General features: G+C 36.3%; 1 protein-coding gene across 4 annotated transcripts in view; it reads right to left on the bottom strand.

The window, feature by feature from the left end:
- Nucleotides 1-22,800, bottom strand: part of LOC128988669 (integral membrane protein GPR155) — a 58,378-nt gene that overhangs the window by 4,552 nt on the left and 31,026 nt on the right. For 2 of the 4 annotated variants that reach the window (XM_054410180.1, XM_054410181.1), the window contains exons 10-14: nucleotides 18,140-18,339; nucleotides 13,565-13,695; nucleotides 7,580-7,730; nucleotides 5,799-5,958; nucleotides 3,427-3,587 (exon numbers count right to left, since the gene is read on the bottom strand). In XM_054410180.1, coding sequence (XP_054266155.1) covers nucleotides 3,427-3,587; nucleotides 5,799-5,958; nucleotides 7,580-7,730; nucleotides 13,565-13,695; nucleotides 18,140-18,339 — 803 coding nt within the window. Of the gene's footprint in view, nucleotides 1-1,214; nucleotides 1,302-3,426; nucleotides 3,588-5,798; nucleotides 5,959-7,579; nucleotides 7,731-13,564; nucleotides 13,696-18,139; nucleotides 18,340-22,800 lie in introns of all 4 variants that reach the window. The other 2 variants (XM_054410183.1, XM_054410182.1) reach the window with 2 other exon arrangements.

Here is a 22,800-nt window from a genome sequence, read left to right as displayed (position 1 = left end):
ATCTTGTCAACCTGTACAAAGCAAAACACAGTCACCAAGCATTCACATACACCTGCCAACACCAACACACATCTTGCCTACTAAATAGTTCCAATCTCGCAATCATTTAGAATAGAATGTGTAAAGAAAATTTAAAAACTTGTGGCAGTCGATTCTTTGCGTACAAATTGTAGGCATCAGGGATGCTGTAGAACCACGAGAGGGCTCAAATTAAAACTAAATAAGGTGAAGGTTATTACCTCGTCTGCTGTTCCAAAATTATAGTTTGTGCCTCAGTTACAAGTAAGTTTTCAGAAAAATTTTATTATTTCTATCGCCGACAGAGAGAGGAGGGGTTTTCAATCCTTCCTAGTGGGGTCACCATTGGTGGACTTGGCGGAAGGATATTTTTGTGAAGTTTTGATTATTCTGTCGGTTGCGGGGGTTTACCTAACACATGTCACATTGACATTGACATGATTTATTCTTTTCACCATTGCGGCTTTCCCCTTTATTTTAATTATCTAATATTGTCGGATTATTCTGTGGCCCCTTTATACCGAACTTATAACGTTTTCACCTAATTCTGTTAAATTTCTTTCTAATAAACCTGTTTGAAAGTCAGTTTAACAGTATACCCTTCCTTTCCGGACTACCGCGTTTGCGTAGGAACAACATTTAGTCCTTAGCTCATTTGGACCTTAGGGACGTTAGGCATGCATTATTCGTACGTCAAGGTCAAGGCACCAACATAAGGAGATAGTGTCAAGTATTTTGTCTTGAGGACCTTCTATCTACTATCGCAAACCCACAGCGCTTCCTTGCCGCTCACAACAGACTTGGCTCACTTCCCGCCAAAGGGACCTTTACAATGGTTTGTGTCACCAATCTCATAGTGGGTGACTAATTTAGCTCTCAAAAATAACATAATTCTCACTAGCTACGGCAATAAAAATTCTTCTTCCCGGGCAATAACAATGCCACCAGTACCAAAAGCAAAACCCGTACTTTAATACACACTTACTTAACACCAAATCTCCCTTTTAATTAAATCCCAAAACAATCATCTTGTTAATAGCTAACCCAACAAGACTATCACGAGATAGTTTGCCATCACTCGTGCCAGCTGTTAACAAACACTTTTGCTATATACACCCCAACAAGCAACATCAACAATGCTCCAAGTCAATGCTCTCCACCAGCACCAAGACCCGTCAACATCAACATCAACATACAGTACATGCAAGACGAGTCGTCAGTCCACATGGTCCAGTAGACTATCATCAGAGGAGTCTTGTCTGGTCCTTCCTCTTTGTCTCCTCCTAGGAAATTCACAACACAAACTCATCCTAGCAGCAAATATGTGAGTATACGACTACAATGAAATTGCAATAAGTGTATTTTCAACTAAGAATTAACGAAAAAGATGTGAGGTGAGCGATAGCTTAGGCCAGGAACACACTTGTCAGCAAAATCCGGTGACATCCGGAAATTTGAAAAACACAAGAAGGCTTGGGGAATGATACACTGCTTCGGTTCAGCGAAACAGCCGGTCCGGCGTAAAAATGCTCTGGCGAAACCGGCGGATATTCTCTACTTTGCCGGACCGGCTGTAACTGATTCTTTTTTGTATGTATTTATGCTATTGACACTATTATTTTGTTTTCGTCGGGGAACAGTACAAACTTTAGACAGATATAATGACCGTGAGAGTTAAGAAGTCCCTTGAGCCAGAGCCACATGCAGCAGTGTTTGGAGGTTGTCACACACTATTGCAGGTACTAAGGATGAAGGTGCCTCGCCTATCACGTAAACATCATTACTCATATCTTTGTTTTGTTGAGTAGGTGGTCGCTTTTTATCAGTGCAGTCTCGTTTCTTTGCACAGTGACTTGCCACTATAGAAAAACTATAGCTGTGTTTCCTATAAGAAAAAGTGGTTCAACTATACATAGAGGAGAGAAGAATTTAATTGGGCGGGTGATTTAGATCTGTGACAATGAGTGTAAAGACAAAAATGTATTAGTGCCGATAGAATAGCTACACAAATGCAAGCTATTGCAATGATTCAGGAAAAAATGTTAAAGAATTAAAGCATTTGCCCTCAAACTGTTAATGGCTGGAGCTCAGGGGACTTCTTAACTCTCGCGGACAGTATATCCATCGTTGAAAGGTATAACACCTAAAACAAACAAAATTTGTTTTGTTCTAGGTTCCTAAGACCGTAAGATGAGGTCAGATTCCATATACAGAAACGTTAAACTCGTGTTTAACTAATTACTGATGGATCCTTCACACAACGCACCAGCAGCAACAAGCACGCTAACCATACAGCTAAGCAGCTAGTGATATGTTTGATTCTTAAACTGTTTAGTTATAATTGTATACAAGATAAGACAGACTATTAGTAAAAAGCTAGTGCCATAGAAAATCTCCACAATGATCAATGTAATGAAAACCGTTGACCTCCCATGCTTCTTAATATTCTATCATTCAAAACTGAAAGGCATGAGGTGGGAACAAGTAAGTAGGAATATAGCACATTTTAAAACTCTTGAATCAGTTAAAATTGCTGGTAAGGATGGAAAAGAATCCAAAAAGAGAAACAACAAAGTCTCCCACTTCAACCTGGAGTAGAGGAGGAACCGTGGTCTTCGACCAACCACTTAAGCCGGGTTTACACGATGCCAGTTGGCGAGACAATTGTCTTTGCCAATTGGCATCACGTGGTTTTGGAATTGTCGTAGGCCAGGCAAGTTGAACGAGAACCTGTTCACACGTGGCCAACACTTGCCCAGGCATTTTACAGTGAACCAGGGTACTACTGCTAAAAGACAAGACAGTGCTATTGGCCTCTACACCGTTTATACGGCGCCAATTGTCACAACTGGGTTTTCGAGGGGTGGGGGCCTCACTGGGCCCAGCTCATTGTCCTCAGTCTACTCCCGGAGACAACTGAATTTCGGGACAGTTGGCGAGCCAATTGGCCTGAAGTGTTTACACGAAGCCAGTAATTCCAAGCCAGTTAGTTGTCTCCTGACAAGTGTCTCGCCAACTGGCATCGTGTAAACCCGGCTTTATGGTAGTATCACTTAGCGTACTTCCTCTACTTTTGAGATGTATAATGATTAAACAGGAAATATCCTTTCACATTTTATTTTATAAACTTAGTTACTCAAGTCTCTACCAACCACAAAGCAACAGTGATACTCGTTTACCTAAATGAAGTGGCACTTTGTAAGTTACAATCTCCAACAAGCTCCAGTCACGACTATTTTAGATCTGACATGTTTACTCAAAATTATTCAAGAGAATACAACATCAATCATTGAAAATACATGAAAACACACTTGCCACATAGAAAAAGTTTGTTATAAATCTAACACTGTAATCAAGAACTATTGTTATTTGCCATGCTGCATTTAACATGAGTGACTGATCTATTACCCGGAGATGATTGGCTCAAAGATTGCCGAGCTGTCAAGTCCGTAGACTGCGAGAACCAACAGACTCTGGCCTCGGTTGAGGCTGGTGTCCAAGAACAACATTTCTACGTAGACACCAGTGATACCTTCCATGACTACGCGCCACACACACACTGACAGGCTCTGTACAGACAATACAAGGTCATTAGGTAGGTAACTAAGTTACAAGAGGTAAACAATTGTTGAGGACATGGAAATAAAAGTGTTTTTTTTTTTTTTTTTAGTGTTGATTTTAAATAACTAAATAAATACTACAATTTATTTGGTATTATAACCAAAGAGTAGGGCACACAATGCAAAATGAACCCTGAAATAAAAGACCATTAATCAAAATCGACACGATCAAGCGTTACAAGTACCATTAAACATTTTAAACATCACCTCGGCCTGACGAGGTAAGACCAATCAGCCTTCAGCAAGGTGTTGACATTTCTTTGATCCTGTGACTCAGTGAATCCGGTTCAACTGTCAGGCCGGTATAAAAGACAATGTTTGCATGTTAGATCCTTCTTTTGGTCAAAATGTGTTGTACAGTGAAGATGGTTAGTAATGTTAAAGTTTTAAAAATACTTTAGTGTGATTTGGTCCAGGAAAACTGGTATTTTAACTTATTTTATTTAAATATTAGTTCATCTAGTAGGTCTGTCAAAAAGAATAATGTTTAAACTTTGATTTTATTTGAAACTATTAAAATTTGTTTGTTTTTAGGGCACATGATTATTAGTAACAAAATGAAATTAAATTAAAGTATGATGATGAAAAATTAGAAGTGATTTATTTCCAATCATAAAACCTATTTTTCTAAATAAATGTATTGTAGCTATAATTAAGAAGAGTGTTGAGAAGAGATTAAATTACTTAAAATGAGGTTACTAACCTGTCGTCAATCAGTCCTATATATTGTCGTTGATGACTAGTTTCGGTGCTAAAACCCCATTTTCAAATCTTCTCTTTCAAGAAGATATGTTTGACATATGACGACTGAAAGAGAAGATTTGAAAATGGGGTTTTAGCCCCGAAACTAGTCATCAACGACAATATATAGGACTGATTGACGACAGGTTAGTAACCTCATTTTAAGTCATTAAATCAATCCTGGAGGCAAATTATGTATAGATTAAATTAAACTAAAGTTTCATTACACGGAGAGGAATGGATGTCTAGGAAATTCCCTTCCACATCGCGACCTATAATGGTATTGACGGTTCCAAGGGAGTTGGTGGGACAGGAGTTGGAATACACGATGTGCAGAACGGGGTGGACGACTTCTGTCTTCCCATAGCAGTGCATACAACATTATTCCAGGATGAGATAGCCGTGATCATGGAGAACCTGAGGCAGGGTTTCAGGGACATTTCCATTTTCACAGACAGCAAGGCTGTGCTCAAGGCACGTGCTTCCACAAGTTCTAGTCCAAGAGGGACACAACAATACAACAGTATCTTCTCTGGGTATGTGCAACATGGTGACGCTCTGTTGGGTCCCTGGACACCCAGACTGGCAAGTTGGCCAAAGTGACCTCAGCCTCAGACAATGTTGCATTTAGTTGGAAAATTGTAACGCCTTTAAATGTTGTCAATGCAGTAAAAAAAATGTAAAACTCAAAAAGGGATGATGTTTTTGGAATGTCAAATAATTTACTAAAAAATATTATATATAGTTTAGATGTACCTCTTGCTGATTGTGTAAACTCATTGTTAGAAGCTGGAGTATTCTCAGGCTTGTTGAAGGTCTCACGGGTTTGTCCAGTCTATAAGAAGGGTCCAAGAGATAAGCCCCAAAGTTATCGTCCTGTCTTAGTAATTCCGGTAATTGGTAAATTAATTGAAATCTTGGTCTTTGAACAGGTTAATGAGTATTTTGAGGAGAACAACTTGTTTAATGTATCCCAATTTGGATTTAGAAAGGGAATGTCCACTATTAATTATGAGATACGGATTGGTGCTTTGGGGTAGTAGTGGTAGAATAAAAGAAATTTTGATTCTCCAAAAAAGGGCTTTAAGAGCTATGACAGGGACACACCCTGATCATTGCAAACCTCTTTTTATAGATCTGCAAATTCAAACTGCAGTAAATTTGTTCATTTATGATCTGATTGTTTATATATTAAAAAACCCTGAATATCTTCAATTTAATAATCACAGTTATAACACTTGTTTTAAAAATACTTCGCTGTTAGAATCCCATCGTCTTAGTAAAACTAGTAATTGCCAAGTCTTATCTAGGTCAACCCAATTCAATCAAAATACGTCCAATGTTACAACACACTTAAGTTTCACAGCAATATGAAAGGCAATTGACTACCTTAGGTAAACAGAATCAAAGGTGACTCACAATAAAAACAGAGCAGGCGAGGAACACCAGCAACACAATGAGTCTCAGTAGACTGTCCTCCTGTGTGGCCAGTTGTCTCTCCTCACTGGACTGTCTCTCGGGACCGACACTGCCTCGCACAGAGTTGATGCTGACCCTGTCCTCCATCCTGCACACATTGCTGACCAATCAATCATACAGCTAGTTTCCCTTGTAGTAAGGTTGCATTACAGTAGAACCTCCATAGTTCGACACTAAGGGGGTGTCAAACTTTAGGGAGTGTATTGGATATTTACACTCATGGAGTATTTAAGAACAAAAAAACTCTACATTATTTGTCTTTTTACTGTATAAAAATCAACTAGATTGTAATATTCAACTGCTTTACACTAAGGATGCTAGAAAAAAAATGTAAACTAATGGGATATTAGTTTAAAGTATTGAGTTTTCAAGCACAAAAACGATGAGAAGACGCTAAGTGGCAAACTCGAAATCGGCCGCTGCTAACATGTTACATCATCACGGCCCGTGTCAAACTATAGGGAGTGTCAAACTAAGTGTCGAATTGTCGAGGTTTTACTGTACCAAACTTAGCCATAGAAGGTATTTATTAAATTAAAACATTAAAAGTTTTAAATGAAAATCCAAAGACTTTTCAAACTAATTTTTGTAAGGCACATTCTTAGTAGAGATATTTTAAATGGTAGAAAAAGGAGGATAGCAGCTAGCTTACCTTGAAAGTGTGGGTAGGCCATAGAACAAGTAGAAAAATATTTTGCACACAATATTTCGTCCCCTAAGGGACTTTGTCAAGTGTAGAGAGAGTTTATTAATTACAAGATGGCTGCTGTCATGGCTGATGGCTGTTGTCAACTATGCAGGTGTAGTGGCCTTTGATTCTGTACTCTGAATTATTACACACCTGCACTACAGAAAACCTAATATATCAACTGGAATGTCAACAATGCCAGGCCCAATATATAGGCATGATAAAAAACACCCTAAGAGAAAGAATGAATGGCCACCGCCAAGATGTCAAAACGGGTAAAGAAAACCCTGTGGCCATCCATGCCAACAATCACAAAATGGACTTTGATAGTTGCTTCACAACTAAAGTAATAAAATCCCTTCCAAAGGATGAATGCAACCCTTCCATGTTAAGAAGGTGGGAACTGGCATTCCAGTATATAACCAACTCCAGAACTCCCCCCAACCTTAACCTAAGATAAACCTGTCCAAGCAGCTAGCTAAATACATAATAGGCCTAGTTTGTATATAAAATATTATATGTGTGTGTATATATAAAGTTGTGTACATAGTTGTAAATAGACTAATGAGATGTGGCAACCCTGCATAGTTGACAACAGCCATCAGCCATGACAGCAGCCATCTTGTAATTAATAAACTCTTTCTACACTTGACAAAGTCCCTTAGGGGACGAAATATTGTGTGCAAAATATTTTTCTACTTGTTCTATGGCCTACCCACACTTTCAAGGTAAGCTAGCTGCTATCCTCCTTTTTCTACCATTTAAAATCCTGGCCTAGAGCCTTTCCTTAAACAAAACTAATCTTAGTAGAGATAGTTCAAAATAAACAAAATGACCAATTGGAGGAGGACCTCACAATAAGTCCCCCTTTTTATCATATTCAAAATCCCTTCCCACCTGAAGACAGGCGAGCTGAGATCCTAAAAAAAGTGTTATAACTTATGTTTGAATAATCAGTGATTAAAATTTTTTGTAATAATCCTTTGGGATCAGGATCAACATGGTACACATGGCTACATGGTAACAAACTCACTTGTTGGTAGCTACACCTCCATTAGTGGCAGGGCTGTGCTGTTGTTGCTCATGATGTTGTGCTATGGTGTCGTTGGCCTCCCTCACCAACAACAAGTACTGCTTCTGGCGTCTCAGGTAGAACTGATGCAGCACTAGGCAGCCCACAGTCACTGCAGACATCACATACTATAACTGTAACTACTGTTATTGGCTACTTTCAAAATCTTACTGTTACGCTCACTCTCTGAACTAATGTGCGAGTGCCACCAAGTAGCAAAACTTTTATTTCATTTTATCAATGAAGGATTGTTTTATGTAACTAGTATGCAAAGTGGCACTTTGCTTTGCAAGAGAAACATTTACTTGAGCAAAGAGCACTTGACTCAATTGCAGTAAAATAATTAAATAACAAATTTAAATATCTTTTACTTGTAGTTACTACAAAACATAAATATACAGTTTTTCATAGTAGTTTAACTTTCTTCTTTTCACTCAAGGAAGAAAATGGTTCTTACTTTAATGTGTGTTCTGTAAGATAATATTTAGATCATTGAGCTTGTTAGCAATGCAGCCTTAAATATTTAAATACACTAGCAGAGTACCCGTCCTTTGTACGGGGTTGGAATATAAGTATAAAATGCTTATTGCAGTTATACTCATGCTTTGCGTTTGCAATAAGGGAGGACTGTAATAAACCTTTAGAGAATAAAACTTAGGTTTTATTAAGTAAAACTGAATACAAGAATTAAACAGAATAAATAAACAAATCTGACTAAAACATTAAGAATGTCAGCTGACATTTTGTACAGTACTTGGAATATCACCACATTCTTCCGCTCTAGTAAATTTTATACACATCGAATTTCTTAGGTAACACCTTTGGTCTGGTTGACCGACGTGGTGGATGAGGTTGATTGCAAGGAGCGCTGCTGGTTTGATGTTCATCATTTTCAGGAACACCATCTGACGTTGCTGGTGGTAAACATAAATCTGTATAGTTTTGAAGGAGCGGTTGTGACGAAGTAGTGTTCTGTTCCAGAAGGAGCGATTTTGACGAGGTAGTGTTCTGTTCCAACTGTTCATCACCGTCTTCGTTTTCATAAGTAAGATTTGTTGGATTTTGCATTACATTTAGAATGGCATTGATTTACAAACATATAGAATGGTTAAATTAAAGTTAAAACAATTTTATTTAGAAATAGTTTAGTCAGTATAAATTTTGTTGTATTATATATTGTTTAGAGATACATTTATTCTTGTTAAAGATGTTAATTGTTGTTTCACATAGGTATATGAAATGTTATTTAGTTGGTAATTTTAGAGTTATTTCATCTGGGTCTAAAGAGTTTTGTTTACAAAAAAAAAAAAAATGTTATCAATTTGTAAATTGTTTAATAGTTATTTTGTCTTCGACTAAATAGTTTATTTATACTGCATAAATACACACAAAAAAAAAAATGTTATTCAGCTTTTTAAATTATTGTGTTTGTCAAGGATTTCAATTTCTTAAATCATATTAGGTTTTTGTTTTATTGTAAAGAGTTTTGGGACTTCAAGATGTTTGTGATAACAGGCTAGAGAGATAAGGAGGACACACACACTGACTGATGGAAGTGATAAGAGTTTGGACTTGATTTCCTTTAGTTTAATGAGCTGCAGACAAGCCATGTCAGGCTTTTGCAGCATGGTGAAAAATGATATGTAAAAATGTGTGTTTCAATTTGTTTCAAATAAATAAATATTTCCTCTTGGTGCTAAATATCTTAAGGACACAATTGATTCTCTTCCTTCTTTATTGCGGACTAAAGAATATTTTGGGTTTGTCTCAATTACTTCAACCTCTTCGACCAGTGGGTCAAACTTACTGCCTCTTATGTGCTTCTTCATAAGAACTTTTCCAGGAATAGTCAGCCAAGTAGGGATAGTTTCTCCGTTGCTAGATCTTCTTTGATGTTTAAACATTCTTTCGTGCGGTGTACAATTCGTAGCTGTGCATAAGAGGGATCTGATGCAATGAAGGGCTTCATCTAAAACACTTTCCCACTGAGTTATTTTCATCCCTCTCGATTTCAATGCTAGCTGAACAGTATTCCATATTACTCCGTTGAATCGTTCAACTTGCCCATTTCCACGTGGGTTATATGGACTTGCACGACTTGTAGCTATTCCCAAATTATGTAAAAATGATTTTAGTTCTACCGACATAAAACCGCTACCCTGGTCTGTGTGTATATATGATGGTGTACCAAAAATACTGAAGACTTTGAGAAGTTGTTTGATAATAGTTCTTGAGCTCATATCAGGACAGGGGAGTGCAAAAGGATAACGTGAATATTCGTCAACTATAGTTAGAATATAGGTGTTATTTGTTACTGAAGGGATTGGCCCTTTAAAATCCATATTAAGCCTCTCAAATGGGGCCATAGCTTTGATGAGATGTCCACTAGAAGTTTTCAGGAATTTTGGTTTGATCTCTGCACATAGTGGACAGCCTGCAGTCATTTTTCGCACATCTTCGACTGAGTAAGGAAGATTGTGGGTTCGGACTCAGTGCACCATTCGAGTAACGCCTGGATGACATAGTGACTTATGTAAGTCAATTAAACTTTGATTTGGCATCGAACTGCAGAGTCGAGTGAAGGCATCAGCGACTGTATTTTGAATACCAGGCCTGTAGACAGTGTCAAAACTAAAACAAGACAGTTCTAGCCTCCATCGTTGAAGTTTCTCATTCTTTATTTTGCTACTGTGTTTTTGATCAAAAATAAATGACACCGACCTTTGATCTGTCACAATCTTGAAATGCCGTCCAACTAAGAAATGTCTCAATTTCCTGACTGCCTCGACAATAGCTGCTGCTTCCTTTTCTATTATAGAGTGTCTCTTTTCACTGTCTGATAACGATCGTGAAAAAAAAGCAACTGGACGACCCATTTGACTAAGAGTCGCTGCAAGTGCATTCTGTGATGCATCAGTTTCTACTACGAATGGGATAGATTCATCAATAGTATTAATAGCAGACTGAGCTATCTCTTGTTTCAGTTTTTCATAGTCAGAAACAACTTCTGGAGGAATTGGGAATGTTTTGCATTTAACTAATCTGTGTACTTTTTCAGAAAATTGAGGGATCCATCTTGAATAGTGAGCTAGCATTCCAACTGCACGCCTTAATAAATCAAAATTACTAGGAACAGGTAAGTTCAGAAGGGGTTCAAGTCTTTCAGGATCCGGTTTAATAGTGTTATTTTCAATTAGGTATCCCAGAAGTCTGATTGATCTTTGGGAGTGTGAACATTTGTCTTGATTCAGAGTCAGCCCGTACTTGTTGGCTGCTGCCAAGAAATTTGCAAGATTTCTATCATGATCTTCTTGATCTTTACCACAAACCGTCAAATCATCTAGATAAGCAAAAACCCCTTCTAACTTTTCTTTACTGATTATACCATTAATTACACGCTGGAAACAAGCAACTCCATTGGTAACTCCAAAAGGTATTCTGTTGAAATGATATAGTTTTCCACCTGCTTCGAAGCCAGTGTATTTTTTCTCATTTTCACAAATAGGGATTTGATGGTAAGCGCTTCGGAGGTCAACTGTACTAAATACCTCATACTTAGAAATTTTTGAAACAAGATCTTCAATATTTGGTAAAGGATAAGCATCAAGGTTAGTGAAACGGTTAATAGTTTGAGCGTAATCAATGACTAACCGTCTTTTGTGATTCTCATTTTTGGTAACCAGGACTTGAGCCCTCCAAGGAGAATTGCTCTCTTCAATTATTCCTTCAGACAACCATTTACCTATTTCATTTTCTATAAATCTTGTTTCATCAAGGGAGAACCTTCGAGATTTTATTTTTATTGGGTGACAATCTGGTGAAAGATTAGCAAATAGTTCAGGAGGTTCAACAATAGCTGTAGGCAAACTGCAAGGGCCCAAAGTTAGTGCTGGCTTAGAACCGCCAAATGATATACATAGATTTGTATACTTAGAGAGAATATCATGCCCAATTATCATGTCTGCACAGAGATTAGGCAAAACTGAAACCTTAGTTTTTATATGTTGATGCCCTAAAAGCTCAATATCAACGAAGCAGTGCCCACAGATATGGGATTGTAAGTCTACAGATGCCATAGAAATCTGGCCTCCTCCAGGAACAACTAAAAACTTTGTTTTGTCAACGAATGTTTTATTTATGAATGTTTCAGAGCTACCAGTATCTATTAGAGCATCAGCGACAACATTGTTCATCTTAACTGTAACTACAGACTTTGATAAACATCGAGGAGCGGCAGCCAGCAGTCCAGACTCATGACTTTTCTCCATGGCTGAAAGATTAGAAGATTTACCTGATTTTTTACGACGACAAACAATTGAGAAATGACCTTTTATCCCACAGTTTCGACAATCAGCATCCCTGGCTGGACAGACATTTCGAGGATGTTTGGCTTTCCCACAGAAGAAGCATTTTATTGTCCCTGAGGCAGCCAGTGATGATTCCTTATAACATTCTTCTTGATTCATCTCTTGATTTAAAGTACTGTTCAAGAATTGATTTTGATGAGTTTGTTGGTAGATTTCTGAGTGTTTCTGAGCTGATTCTAGAGCTCTTGCTTGAGCAACGGCATCCTCTAATTTCAGAGTATTGTTCTGAGTATTGTTCAGAGTATTGTTGTTGGTTTGTTTGTTGACGTATTTGAGGAGATAATAGCCCAGTGATGAATGAGTCTCTAATGTAATCGTTTTTACTTTCTTCTGCATTAACATTACGAAAATTACAATCTTTACTCAAAAGTTTCAGTTTTTGTAAGAATTGATCTACAGACTCCCCAGGTTGTTGCTTGGAAATAGCTAATATATGCCTTGAATAAACTTCATTTTGAGGTTTCACATAGAGGGTCTGTAAAACCTTCACAGCATCTTCATAGGTCTTTGCTTCTGAAATAAATTCATATACGTTGTGACTAATGTAATTTATGAGTAGTTTTAACTTTTCTACGTCACTTACTTTATCAACAGAGGATACAAAATTTTCAAAAGTCCTCAACCAATGTTTGAATTCAAATGCTGCTTTGGTTGTATCAGGTAGACATTCAAATCTTTCTGGTCTTAACAGTTTATCCATTTCTTTCTCTAGTATTAAGTGATTGAATAGAATGGTTTATAGGAAGCCTATAGCTACTGATTCTCAGACTAATTATGATAATATTTGCTTAATAAATTGTAATAAACCTTTAGAGAATAAAACTTAGGTTTTATTAAGCAAAACTGAATACAAGAATTAAACAGAATAAATAAACAAATCTGACTAAAACATTAAGAATGTCAGCTGACATTTTGTACAGTACTTGGAATATCACCACAAGGACACAGTTTGATAAAATTTGCTTTTTTAAATTTACAGTATTCTATAGTATTACACATCTACCATAGCCATAATGTTCTACCACTTCACCTAAACAATAGAGAAAAATAAATTGTCAACAATTCACAAAATATCACAAATTATTTATGAAATGAAAAACATAAACATTAAACATAACTGTAAATAATCCTACTTTGACAGTTCTCATTGCGAATCACAGTTTTTTGTTGCTGCTTAGTTCTAATTAGCTGTTTTCATAAATAACTATTTCAGGAGAGATGCCTAGGTGTTGACTAATCCTTAAAACAAACTCAAAATAAGAAAGACCACCTCTTAGAACTCTGGCAGAAGGTTAATTGCTTACTAAAATCATGACTTTAGTTTTTGTCTTTTGTTAATATGAACAATAATGGTAAAAATAATTAATATAAATTTATATATTTGTTTGAATTCATCAAACATGTTGAGGAAGGTACAAAACGAATGTCGCTTAGTGTCAATAAAACATTCTTAGCTATTTCTGTCATTTCTGATAACTCTTTCAGTGAAGTACTTACTCGACTTACTATAACTAAACTATTTTTTAGTAATCACCAGACAAACTATAACAATCTTATTATCCTAACAGACGGTTCTTACCAATAAATGATGTGATGAGTACAAATAAGACGATAGCGGCCTGCGTCCGACCAAACTCATAGCCTTCTGCAGTGGAGTCAGGCTGTGGTCTGGCCATGACCATCATTACTGACACTGCAAGCATCGGTATCCTGTGAACACAAATAATCAGCCTTCTGATGATAGGAGAGTTTAACTTATAGTTCTCATTATATGACATTTAACTTAAACCAGTGAATTACAATAAAAAGAACTGGTACAATTTATTTTACCTACAGGATTTGTTTCAGGTTATGGATGAAACTTTATTTGTAATTATACACAATAAACCATCCAATGCTCTTCGACCTATTGAACCCCCAGAGAACATATATTGATTTAATCATGAATATATTTTTTTTGTCTTATGGACAAAAATTAAAATATCAAATTTCTTATCAATCACATTTCGAGTGGACACACACAGTATTAATGGGCCAGTAAAAAAATGACCGATCAATCACAAAGAGAAAGAATCGTACTCTTGTTAACTGTCCCTGCCCACCAGATTTAGAAGGGTCTCTACTAACATAACGCGGTTTGACAGATAAAGTGATCGTTTTATTTCATAATTAATAACTCTGTGAAACGAATGTCTTCGAATGGAGCCCCTAAAAAAAGAACATAACACCCTGATACCATGTATTTTAACAATTTATAGCTAAGTATAAGTAAAAAGGAAAATTTCCGGTTTGACTCAATCACTTTTACACAACTACAGTAGAATTTCAATCATCCGAATCGGGACAGGACCCCATTAGGATAATCAAAAATTCAGATAATGGTTTTTTTTACAAAATTCTGAGTCAACGCCTCTGGGACGATTTTGCGATTGGAAAATTTACACTTTCGCCGTGATTGCCGAGTACGATTATGGTTTTCCGTGACCCCGGGAGACAATGATAGTGTCAACACTACAGTGAGATATATTTAACATTTTGCCACAATCGGGAAAAACGATGACAATGTACCATGACCGCAGGAGACGATGATAGTGTCAACATGATTGCGAGACCAGTCATGTTTTGGATTTTGCAGCAATTATGCCTTCTGCCTTCTTTAATAATGATTCATAATACTGGGGTTTTAAGTTTTAATTTTTTAAATTATTTCTGTAAGCAATTTCGATAATCGGCGATTTGGATAGTTGAAGTCCGGATTGTGACGGGTAGTCACCAAAAATTATTTTCTAAATTTTGGGATTATATTTCAAAAGTAAAAGACCTGGTAAATGGATTTCACAATGCATATACCAGTGTCAGAACATTGGCATTTAGTAGACAGAATTCTTGATGACACGTAGCTTGCTCAATCGACCGACCCACAAAAACCGTAGACTTAGCAGTTGTACTTTGGAGAGACTGAGGTCGGCGTTGACCGAAAGGAAGACACTTGGCCCCAGTCATCCACGGGGACACTTCGCCGGTCTCCGGGTTCTTGGTAAGGCCTGTTTCACATCTACCCGGCTGCCGGGTGCCGGGTGTCGTTTAACCGGCAATGGGATGAAGAAGTATATGGGACCGTTCACATATGCACGGCATGTGTCGTGGCTGGTTAATCACTTACCCGGCTGCCGGGTACTAGTCGAGGGATGCCGGGTGCCCCCTCGGCGAAGGCCGGCTGCCGGTGCCGGGTAAACAAGCCGGCTCGAGTAGTGGGTATAGCGACCCAGTTTGACTGTTCACATACAACCGGCACCTGCCGTCTGTCGAGTGCACCAAGTGTACTAAAAGTTCAGCTGTTTGTAGTTATTGTGTATTACTTTTGGGTATTCGTTCGCAAAGTTTTTGTCATGTCGGAAATATACCTTGAACTACTTATTAATTTAGTTCAAGAGCAGAATTATTTAAATTAAATTTAATTTTTACTAAATTTTATGTTATTAAATAACATTGAATTGAGTTTTATCCAAATTCAAACTGAATAAAATAAAAAATCCAAATATAAATACAGTTTGAATAAAAGTTACTTCAAAGTGACATTGCGATTGCTCTATTACGTTCCATTTCCATCCCTACAACACACATGAACACAAGTTTCACAAGCTGGAGTACTTAACTGCCGGAGTGCCGGTGTCGGCGTAATGTGAAAGGTGCACCCGTGCCGGTGCCAGCTAGAAGTCGGGTTAACGGCATGCCGGGTGGATGCCGGGTAGATGTGAAACGAGCCTAAGGCGATTACTTTATTAATATTTCAAATTTATAATTTTTGTGATTGTCCAGGCTAACTTAACCTTTTAAAGTCAGTGATTGATTGATGTTAATCGTAATCATTCTTATAATAATAGATTTCATTTATAATTTGTGTGAATAAATATAGTGACTATTAAATTCCTGTTTGAATATAATAACGTGTCAAAAAGGAATTATAATTATTAGAGTTTTATATATAAATTTCATTTGCTTAGGCCTACTTAAATAAAAGGAGCCTGTAATTATTTTATCATCCATTTTTATTATTGTCTTTATTATTATCTTTATCATATTGTCCATCCACTTTATTTGAATAATGATTAAACATTCTTTTACCTCTCACTAAAGTATTTTTATTATTTTCAATCGATCCCGGTTACGCCCCCGGTCACAATTTCAATCGTGGCAAATGGTGGAGACAGCCGTGTCTTAAGTTTTTACTTTTTACTTAAGAATAGTTCTTTTTTGTGTACATCAATAATTTCTTTTGTTTGAGTTACATCTTATATGTCTATAATTGTTAGGCCTTTGTTATTATTACCTGGACAATCGTTGTATGTTTTTGTGCATGTTAGAAAGTAAGTAATTTCTATTTAGTGTTGTGTTTTATAAAAGTATCATCTATTTTTGATTTTGGGCGCGTGATAAGCAATTTAAGCCGTTTGATATACCCTCGTTGAGAATAAATAGCTTGACGACGATTGAGCTGCAGCTCATGCTTAATTCTCGTTGTTAGGCCTCTGTATTAATCTAGTTTTAAAGTTTTTAGCCACTCTTTCGTTTTATACGTCTTTTACCAGGTATTAGGGCTCGGTTGTAATTAGCTTATTTACACGAATATTTTTGTTTTGTATTATTGAAGATTGCTTATGCGTATTATTTAAATGACGATTGATAACATAAACGCTGTTTAAAGTTAAATTTTATATCTGTTTATGTCTTTTATTTTGTACCTATTGATAGGATGCGATAGGCTTCTATAGCGAGTTAAAAATTAGTAATGTGTTTCTTTAACGTAGGAATGTGTGGATTGATTTTGTTACATTAGCTCTGTGAATTATTTTATTTTATACATTTTTCATGTCATATAACAAAACTATGTGTAATGGCGAGTAATGGACGCACTAAGTTTGTCAGACATTAAAAGCTGTAATAGAAAGGAGGTATTAAACTGGTATAAAAATTTAGGGCTAACTTATCCGGTAGACGCTGATCTAGACTATTTAAGAGGAAATCTTAGATTGTTAAAACTGAAGCACGATCAAGATTCCAAACTTACTTTGTATAGTTCACCAAGTGAGTTTCAAACTTATGATTCAGTTAATGAGTATCATAATGAGATAACTTTAGATAATAGACAACTTCCATCTACCGCTAACCCCGCCCCCGTATATCAAAATACCGACATCCAGACCTTAGGTGCCGGCTCGGGATCGCATACCGTCGACCAGACCAACAGTTCACTTCATACGCTTGAACCTTCAGAAGCCGTCACTATGAATAGGGAAAAATCTCCTTTTTATCAACCTGGAAATTTCATGGGAAAAGCTGGTCAGGATATTCACATATTTTTTAACAAATTTGAGCGTGCATCCAAGATAAACGCATGGGATGATAATAAAAAGGTCTTATATCTTCCCATGTATCTGGAAAACGCTGCATTAAGGTTTTTTTGAAAATCTTGAAGTTAAAAACCCTCAGGCTATCTATGAAGCTTACAAAACTGCTTTCTTATCGAATTTTGCACCGGTTGAAAGCAAAGAACTGCTTATGCTAGAGCTAAACTCACGCGTCCAACAACCTAATGAAACGGTAGCAGAATATACTGCTGACGTTGAAAAACTCTGCCGGCTGGTCGCCACGACAATGGACGAGTCCAAAATCTGCGGTCATATTCTAAAGGGGTTAAATCCTGCGATGTTACAGCAAATTTCTATTTTGGATAATACCACTCTAGGATTGTTAAAGGCGAACATTGCTAAAATCTACTTGCTAAAATAACATCTACTTCTAAATAACATCTAACATAATATCTACTTGCTAATAATAAGGATATTTGGAGTTCTACTGTAATGTACTGTTGCACTAGTCTTACTTAGTTTTATAAAAATAAATAAAGATCAAAACCGTCAGATATTCTTGACGTTGAGGTAATAATTTACCTTTACAGACTTTGGTGTTACAAGGCAAATTCAACACCAATTTAACAAACTTCATTAATGTGAATATATTTCTTAAGACCTCAAAATAGACAATGCTGAGCTCCACTGTATTTCTTATGACATTCTAGTTAAGCTTTTGGGGATTTAAGGATTTGAAAGGATATTTACATCACTAGTTAGAACTGTTACTATATGTTGCTCACCCCCAAGCGATTGCAAGGAACACTGGTTGCAGCCGCACGAGACTACAGATGTTCCGACATTGAACCAATAGGAGAGCACAGGCTAGCAGAGCTGTCCATAGCCTCGCACTCAGGTCCCCAACAGTCTCCATTGCTACGTGTGTGTAGTGCGCCGAGGCTAGTGGGATGTGTCCAATCAGAAAGCCCAGACACCCGACAAGCTAGAACATAACATTTGTGTAATTGTTTTACAATGTCAAAAGTGTTTTGTATGAAAAATAATCAGGATTCTTGTACCTAGTTATAATAAAGAATTGGGAAGTAAGTTGATCTAGTGGAAGAGTGTAGGGCTTCTGTCCCTGAGCTCCTGCATTCGAATCCTGCCAAACGCCAGATAGACTTTCACTATGAGACAATGCTGTAACTAGAGCCTAGCATCCTAGTACATGACTATAGTTCGGCCGCTTAGAAAGCGACCTGCTCCAGCATTGGTTTAGCATTAGCGTGCAGGTCGTTTTCTACGCGGCCGAACTATAGTAGCAACTGATGGTCATCTGTGTTATTGACAAAATAAATAGCTACAAGTAGGGGGAGTGATTACAGATGGAACTGGAGTATCTACTTATAGCCTAAGCCTATTAATTTGTACTTTAAAATTACATAAACTATATGAGATGTCTGGAATTGAAACACAGAAAGCTGTATGTGCTAAATGTTCTATCAAGCCATTTTTGTCGTCGTCGTATGATCTAAATATGTAGTAATTTTTTTACTTTTGGAATTTTTTTAGTACTGTAACATCCATAAAGTGGATAGTTTTAAATTATGCAGGATATCCATATTGGAGTTTAATTGTGATCTTAAGTTAAAAATAGGTATTTACCTTTGTCTCCAGCTCACACTGTTGTAACTTGCGTTACGGCCGTTTTGGTTTTCACTATAATGAATAACCGTAAGTTAGTTGTAATTAGTTGTAACAGAACAGTTTGAGCTGTAGACGAAGGTAAATACCTATTTTTAATTTGATCATGGCTCAGGGCTAAAACATGGTTATATGTGATCTTAAGTACTGTACTAGTGTTTTCAACTTCTTTTTTTAACAAACAATACAAATTTTTCATGCTACAGTTAAATCCTGCAAACTTGGCACTCCCCAACTGGGCACTCTGGATTTCTCCACAAACAGATGAAATTCTGCAGTTTCACTAATTACAAAGTTATTGTATTGACCATTTGGACTTGGCCCTAATTGAGGACATTTAGACCAGGAGACGAGAATCACAATTTCTGACGGCTGGAGTGCCAGCCAGTAGACAAGCCATCATATTTCAGAGTTTTATCTCAATCTCATAAGAAAATTGAATATCACATAGTTTTACAAATATTTAACAGCATCTTCATCTGACCATTGAGTAAAAAAAAGATGCATTTTCTTTTCTTCAGTAGTTGAGGTTTACGTATTTTTATTGTTATGTTTTTGTACATTTATTATCCGTATAGTAAAATATAAATATTGTAAAAAGAACATTTTTTGATGTCCCGTTTTTGTTGTTAGTGCTTTTCTCTAAGCACCCGCTACACCTCGAACTTAGCACTCTTCTGATCAAAATTATCTCAACTTTGTGGGACTGTACTGTACCAAAAATAATATACAATTACTAACACAACAAAGCAATTAAAAACAAATTCTGGTTTAAGACTGGTCGTAAAGTATTGTTAGTCCAGTCATATCAAAAGTCAAATATTTAAAAATATATTTAAAAAATATATTCATGTTCAAAAACCATATTCAATCATATTCATCATAATATTGGATATCAGTGAGACTCTTATCACTACTGATAACAGGCGACCTGCCACTGACAGGCACCACAGAAAGTACATGGGCTTTGCAAACTCTTCCAACCTTCTTAACATAATTCTTTCGTTCTTTTTTATTGACTTCCCTGTTAAACATCTGTTGATAAAAATTTAAATGATTACTAGCTGTTGGCCCGTTCTACATACGGGAATCAAGTAGTCGATTAAAACTGAATATAACTCACAACAGCTAGTTTACACGTACAAAGAAACATTCAGGCAGTTTTAATGGAGAAAATTAAATTGTTATCAGATATGACGTGACCACCTATTTCTTTCATTTGATTACTACGCCTATACGATATGCACTTTAAATCCAATTATTTTTACAATAAAACAGCGATTGTGTTGATTTGAAAAGCCTTGAAGTGGGATTGGCGGTCAACTCACACTCACTGGTTTAAAGTACAGTAGCTACATATCACCTATTGCATACCTTATTATAAGAGCACCTTATTTTACCTCAGTGGCCACTGAAACCTTAAGAGAATTTTGGCCTCCCATTCTCTTCTATCCCTTGCCTCATGTAATGTTGATCCCAGTCTGGAGAAGTCTTTCATTGCTTGGTCCTCCAAGTGGTCGTCTTACTTGTGGTACTCCTTGGAATACATTTTTAAAAGTTGAAGTATCTTCTCTCCTCTACGCATAGTCTATCCATCCGAGCTTTTTACTTCTGGAAAGCACCCATATATGCAGGTGTTCAAACATTCCTCTTAGCTCTCTGTTCTTTTGTATCTCAACCGCCGTTATCTTGAACTGGTCCGTATATTTTCTCTGTACTCTATTCTCAAACCCAGCAATAAGTTTTTTCGGTTCTTGGGTCAGGGCCCAAGTTTCTTAATTATACAGTAGTACTACTGGGATAGTATGGTATATGGTATGAATCGGATTTGGTTTATACTGACACCCTGCAGTTCATTGGACAGTTTTCTAGAGATATACCACACCAAATGACATTTGCATTAACAACAAAAAATTTGATATGCCGACATGGTCCTGCCTGACATCATTAAATAAATCGTCCCTTCACCCATCAATTTTTTGTCATTTTCAATTTCCTATCAATTTCACTGCATTAATTGCTAAATAAATTAGTAAACAAATAAAAGTAAAAACAATAACAAAGTTTGTTTTGAAGTATCTGTAAAGTTAAAATAACATTCATTTGAAAAAAGAAAATTATTTTGTCACCTGTAGAAGGAATTTAAAAAGTAAACACGCTAGTAAGCTAGTAGTGAACGTAATTTTTCTAAGTTTATAATCCATACCGTTATACATTCTAATATCCCTAATAATCACCCACCCTCATTAAATATATATGTACATCGTAACTTCCCATATTCATTTATTCAAATGATAAGATACAGTATTTAGTTGAAATAAAAGTGATAAGCCAAACAACTTTATAGATTTTACAAAAGGACAGTGGTAAATAACCTGTCAGGGGTTTGTGAGTAATTTAAAACCGTGATTCCTTATCATCCTTGATCTCCTTGTTTGGTAACAATGGTAACATCAATATTTCTAGGCCTAATCCAAACAAAGTTAAAGAAGTCAAACATTTATTGTTACAGTAACAAAAAGCTGCCAAGAGGTATTAAAACGGAAACATGGTTATTCTTCTACTCTTTCCTCAAAAAGTCTATCATTAAAATAATTTGCATTGGCTTTTCTTTGGTTTGATATGTAGAGAAGGATATGTGACCGTGAACACAATAACTTGAGTAATATTACATAATAATATATGAAATTTAGCTTGATGGTGTATGATAGGATAACCTTGAATGAGTTTGCTAACCAGTATGATTGGACCATGGCAACGAGGTTTTATGGGGTAAAAATTGGTTTTTCTCATTTTTGACCCACAAAACACTAAATTTTCCAAATTCTCTTTAGACGATTTTCAAGAGCTTAAAAAAACAAATAATTTTGTATGGTAAAGTTTTTTGTACGCTTATTGGTTACGGAGAAAATAAAAAAAAATTTAAATTTTAAATCCCCATGTTATCCTTATGCAGAATATTGTAAACTTCATGGATAGGCTTCCACGGTCGTCACTTATATAAATACAGTCTTAGACTTCAGGGTTCGACCGCGTCCTTAGGTTATGTACACTATGTACAGAAACTACCGACGTTTTGGCCACATAACAGTTAGCCATCTTCAGGGCGAGCGAACACTATCACCGTAGTCACAAAACTCGTTAAAATACTCGTTCTGTGAAACCTGACTTTTGCAATAAGTGTAAACATTAAAAACAAATAAGTAACAGCTGTTTAGAAGTATAATTTGATTTGGTGTTCCTTTTTTGTGATTAGGGGCGATTTAAGGGTTTAATTAGATCAAAAAAGAAAATAATTAAATCTAAAAAGAAAAATCGGTTGACTTCCATCTCTTCCCTGTCCAATTTTATGTAAGTATGCCAAGTTTCAGCTTTCTGGGTCACATTATAAACTTATAAGCTCGGAAATGTGTACAAATACCAAAATTGTACAGTTTTTTCTTGTGGAATTATATCTTTGACTATCATTATATACAGTATTAGGATTGGGATTCCTTGTATTAGAACTCTTATGGATATATTATACAGCAAACTACAGTATTAATGTTTTACAGTTGGTCGTTCATACGCTCAATTAAATAGAAACCATATGTCTGACATCTGAGAAGTGTAATGTGCACATCTGGTACCAAACAGTTACTGCAGTCCAGGTAACGACAGTTTGGATTTATATTTTTTATTATTTGAGTAGATATTTTGCTATCATTGTGTTTTCAAACTTTGAATTTTCATATTTTTATATTGAAGAAACAAGTTTGAA

The sequence above is a fragment of the Macrosteles quadrilineatus genome, unplaced genomic scaffold (genome assembly GCF_028750875.1).
Source record: "Macrosteles quadrilineatus isolate MER2022 unplaced genomic scaffold, UCM_ALF_1.0 Scaffold_3__2_contigs__length_128488019, whole genome shotgun sequence".
In the NCBI taxonomy this organism is placed as follows: domain Eukaryota; kingdom Metazoa; phylum Arthropoda; class Insecta; order Hemiptera; family Cicadellidae; genus Macrosteles; species Macrosteles quadrilineatus.
Note: the sequence above shows the minus strand (reverse complement) of the source record. Positions and strands in the feature narration are given on the sequence as shown.